We start from the raw sequence: 5,161 nt of genomic DNA on the forward strand, positions 1-5,161 counted from the left end.
ATTCTCATAATTCCTCTCATTCGAATGTGGTCCCGGTTTATTCGTGTACTGTTCATTTACTCGGGTGTTACAGTAAGGATTAGCTTGGGAAGATATAAAATTAAGAGTAAAGGTTTGCATATTTATTTTCAACGTTTTGTATTCATATGTGAACGATTGATCCTTATCCTTATCCTTATAGAATGGTTCGTAGGAAGTTTCAACTCTTCTTTTATTGATGTATGATAGCTTGTTGAAATAGTAGTTCTCGAAATCGACCCCTTGATATTCTTCGTGCAATTCGCTAGTTGTGGTGAGTATTAACGAGTCGAAAAATGTGGTTAGCATGTGACAACTCTCGAGTAATCAAAAGTAAGTGACAAGCTTTTGGACATTTGAAGGGTTGCTTTCGTATGAAGTGGAAGACCGAGTGTGACATAACCATGGTTAAGTTCGTGTATCTTTTTTTAATATATAAACCAATATACATACCCGTACGCAAAAATTGAAAGTTTAGATACTGTGCAGACATAACCAATCAAAATTTTAGAGACACAATTTATATTCGTGCACGAACGGTGAAGTGTTTCATTCTGAGAGTTATCAAATATTTTATAACGTTAAATATAAATAATATATTTTAAGAAAGATATTTTTGATACGGCTCTGTTACTCAAACGAATTAAAATTGTTTAATCATGTCAACCCAACTCGAAATTGAAAGTAGGCAAATTGAATTTGAATTAAGTGTTAATTAATTTTACATGTAGCAATCGAAACATTAAACGACATAACTTAATTTGACTAAGAATATGATCTTAGTATATAATATAATAAAAAAAATGTGGTAGGGGAGGTTAGCAAACCGTGTGGAATGTGGAATCAACTATATCATATGTATTCGAAATACAATCAAACTATATAATAAAAAAATGAAGATTCTAATCTCGAGCTTTATAATTATATATGCTATGAACGTGGGCTTCATGACCAATGGATCTCGGACAATCACGGCCGTCCATCTTGATTCCCACTTAGGATTTTGATTCCCCATCAAGATTCTTTAGTTTATATTGAAAATATCAGTTCGTTTACGTTACGAGTAAAATTGTACCTTAAAAAACTTAAAATGTCTGATACGGGACAAAAATATAATCAAAGGAGAATAATTGAACCACAAGACCTAACTTAAAATGTCTTGAGTTAGTATGGTTATGTTCTAACCTAATACGATCCTCTTTTACTTTAATTTAAAAAAAAATCAATAAGACGTTAAAAGAGGTGTATAAACACTCGTTTTCAACTGGGAGAATGTAAATTATTCCTCGTCCTATAAATCGTGCCAACTTAAGTATTGAAGGTGGTAATCCGAGCATCACATCTTCGTTAACTTATATTATTATATTGAAAATTTAAAGTTTTATTCGAGAGAAGTTAATAACATTATATTGGGATAAAAGGTTGCAAAAATTAATAATAAAAAAAAAGAAATGAAATTAATTTAATAAATTTTAGTTAAAAAAAAAAAGGGTATTAATCAATAAAAGGTCCAACTTATAAAACCCAATCCATGGTGGACTTGGCTTATGAAAATTGGGTTAGGCTCACTCAATGGTAGCCCAAAACAATAAAAACCTAATTTTGAGGGCTAAATACCTTTAATCTTATAACCTAAGTTTATTATTTAGGAATTAAATTACGTACGCGTTTATTGCCCTAAGACGTGTCTATCGTGTGAACAAAATTTAAGTAAAAACAATTTCAATAATGGAAAAATCGTCCTCAAATCGCAAATCTGTTGCAACATTATTTTTTTTAAGTAATAAATTTAATACGGATACCTCTATTGAGCTCGCAAGTAAGGTAAACGGAAAGTGTGAATATTATGGGTTTAATAAAATAATAAAAATAAAACAATAATATTAATCGAATTCAAAATAATTATTATTTTTTTCATAAAAATTGAATGTAAAAAACCATTTTATTTATTTATTTATTATTATTTTCATGAAAATTCAATATGAAAAAGAAAAACATTGCCCAAGTTTGTCGCTTTGGTATTGCTTCTGAGTGTTTGTCTGAAAAAAGAAAGAAAAAAAAAAAAGAAAAAGAAGAAATGCGACAGAAATGAAAGGAAACCGTCTGGCGCGGAAATGGCGAGGGAGATTTTTCTTCCCCAACCTAAGTTTTAACCTATTTGTGAATTTCAGAGATCTCTTCAGCTCGGTCTTCTTCAATCTCTCGCTTTTCAATCAATTCCTCGCCCTCTCTTTCCTGTGATTCGATTTGTAGTTCTATCAATGATATCAATCATCCACTGATTTCTGATTCCTTTCCCTTATTTCTTGCCATGCCGCATTTGTTTTCTTCATCTTTTATCGTACTCGCAAGTGTTTCTTCTACTTCTTTTTGCTTGCACGAGATATCTTCAATACAGGACTACAACCCAGGTTATCATTTTTGTTGTGATTACTGATTATCTGTTTGTGGTTACTCGCCTATTTCTTCTGGGTAGTTAGAGTCCTGATTTAACTAGTCCCTTGCTGCAGCATTCACGTTTATTGATCGGGCTTTTCTCGGGCAATGGTAGTAGGGGTTGTTGAGGCAAGGAAGAAGGGTGATTTTGGGTTTTCTGGATTGTGATGTCTTGTGGTGGAGAAGCTGATAAGCAATGGACTTGTGCAAAAGCCGGGGCTGCAAGTTTGCAGAAAATGGGCTTGATTGTGCGAGACATTGGCGAACCATGCCTTCCACAATCGCCCATAAAGGTTGTTATAGCTGTAAGACTCTCATCAATTACGAGTATGCATGTGACTGAATGCTATTGAATGTTGTTCTGCTTCTTCTCCTATTTATTCGGTTTATGTACGCTTTGTATTTTTAGTTGAAATTTCTAAATTATATTGGTCAAGCAACATTCAGTGACTTTATAAGCAAGTGGAGTGTTATATAATACAAGTTATCATAATAATGCTATTTTGTGCAGTGATCTTAAACTGTATTTTGAGAATTCCCGGCTTGAGTAGTACCGAGGCAGATTTCTTATTATTCTACAATTTTGTTCTCTCTTTATGTAGTGTTTTAAGATACAAATACGTAATGGGGCTCTCTTTTCCTTTCCTATTGTTATCTCACAATAGTTGGATTATTGTGTTCTTTGACTGATGACTCTTTATTTGTGTGTTCATGTAAAGTTTGTGGTGCTGTTTCCATGGTGCAGGTGAACAGAATGCTGAAGCCAGACAAGTGGCAAGCAACATTTGATAGTGATGGAAAGGCTTTTGGCTTTCAGAAGGCACTCAAATCAATAGTGTTGGGGGTATGTTGTCTTACCATGAAAGATGACGAAATTCTATCTTAAAAGTCATTTCTTAGGTTTTTTTGTCATTTTAAACTCACATTTTATGATCAAGAGAAAGGTCTTTTAGGTTATATAATTTTCTTTAATTTCTATTGCTATTTACTGGCAGCATCGCCCTTTTCTTTCTTGGTTTCATGATTAGCAATTTGGATTGCTTGTAAATGTTTAAATTTAATGAGGAAACAAATTGGCATCCATTATATATGAAGTCGAAAATAAACCAATTGAGAAAAAAAAAAAAAAAAAACAATTACAACAGGAGTGGAAACTAGGCAGCATATTTCTATGCTGGCTTAGTAGTGCAAATTTTTAAGGACCTGATTTTACATGAGTATGTGTTGGGTGATTTTCTCGTCATTTTATTTTCTAGTTGTTTTTCGTATATATATATATATATATATATTTTGATAAAAGGAAAATTTCATTGATAAAGAAAATGTACAAACAACCACATAGATACAAAAATGATCTCCACCTTGTCAACAAAACTATTAGGAAACAATTGCAAAATGAAAAAGAAAACTCCGATTTTGAAGACAAAAATGACATGAAAAGGACATTAGTTACAGTTACGGTTTTTTTTCTTTATACTTGATTACAAAAGAGGTAGTTTTATTGATGCTTCATTGACTTACTATGATTACAACACTGAAGTTTAATTGTGGTATGGCAGGGTGTGGATCCGTCTATTAGGGCAGAAGTATGGGAATTTTTGCTTGGCTGTTATGCTGTAGGTAGCACTGCTGAGCACCGCGGCCAACTAAGAAATGCCCGAAGGTTTTTACCTCACCTGGACAAAAATTCTTTGTGATGTCAGATTATTTGTGTTTATTTTTCTTGTTCATAGACATAGTTGTGCCTTTTACTATTGTGTGTATGTCAACAAGAAACAAATTATCCCCCCTTTTTATCCATTTATTATAATTGTTTTTTTGAACTTTCTGTACCCATTTTAGTTTTTTTTTTTTTTTTTTTTTTTTTTTTTTTTTTTTTTTTTTTTTTTTTTTTTTTTTTTTNTATATTTAATACTTAAAAACTTTAGAAATAATGTGTGTCGATGGAGTTATGGCTTAATTCTCAGCAAGAAATTCGATCTTCTAGAGGGTATTGTCCTTCCAATTGTTGTTAGAAGAATGTTGGAGCCGTACTGTGGTTATAAGTTAGATCCTTGCCTAATGACTTCAACAAGAAGTTGTTAGAAGGATCACCAAGCCATGCCCATTTGTGTTCCATGGAGAATGGGGCTGTCAATGTTGCCTAATTCCAAGAGTTTGTCCTTGTGGACCAACATTCATGCATTTTTAGTATTCTATTTTTTAGTGTTATGAGTCTACTAGGAAACTCAGTGGTCAAAGGTGGGTTCGAACCCTTCCATGCTAGAAGCTGATATTGTATGCCGTTCCCAATTTTACGGATGCTGTTAATCCTCCTGAAGGGAAGCGATCAAATGATCTCTTATTTATTTATTTTTTAATTCCTAATCAGAATCAAACTTGAAATGAATGAATGGAAAGGAAACTCAAAACTCTGAAGTAGCTTCCATCTTGCTACTCTTGTTGGAATTAATAAATGAAGGGCTTTGTACTCTCTCTATACTCCGTTAATTGAAACCTCAAAAAGGATTCATAGGTGAGCAAAACTGAGGGATGTAGATAGTTCTCGGAAAATGTAGTTCTACTTTCGTCCCTGTACTTTTCCTTTTTCTAAACCACCCAGAATTTTCAACCTCATAAACATTCAACCCAATCTTATGCTTAGTGTACTTAGGTTCGTTAACAAACTTCCAACACCTTACCCCCCCCCCCCCCCCCCCCCCCCCCC

General features: G+C 33.1%; 1 protein-coding gene across 5 annotated transcripts in view; it reads left to right on the top strand.

Moving 5' to 3' along the window:
• The first annotated feature begins 2,065 nt into the window (after positions 1 to 2,065).
• Positions 2,066 to 5,161, top strand: part of LOC111439159 (small G protein signaling modulator 1-like) — a 10,273-nt gene continuing 7,177 nt past the window's right edge. For 2 of the 5 annotated variants that reach the window (XM_023076921.1, XM_023076922.1), the window contains exons 1-4: positions 2,066 to 2,429; positions 2,529 to 2,759; positions 3,200 to 3,298; positions 4,014 to 4,117. In XM_023076921.1, the coding sequence (XP_022932689.1) occupies positions 2,622 to 2,759; positions 3,200 to 3,298; positions 4,014 to 4,117 (341 nt within the window). In that variant the 5' untranslated portion in view covers positions 2,066 to 2,429; positions 2,529 to 2,621. The remainder of the gene's footprint in view (positions 2,430 to 2,528; positions 2,760 to 3,199; positions 3,299 to 4,013; positions 4,118 to 5,161) is intronic. The other 3 variants (XM_023076917.1, XM_023076918.1, XM_023076920.1) reach the window with 2 other exon arrangements.

The sequence above is a fragment of the Cucurbita moschata genome, unplaced genomic scaffold (assembly GCF_002738365.1).
Source record: "Cucurbita moschata cultivar Rifu unplaced genomic scaffold, Cmos_1.0 Cmo_Scf00086, whole genome shotgun sequence".
Lineage (NCBI taxonomy): Eukaryota > Viridiplantae > Streptophyta > Magnoliopsida > Cucurbitales > Cucurbitaceae > Cucurbita > Cucurbita moschata.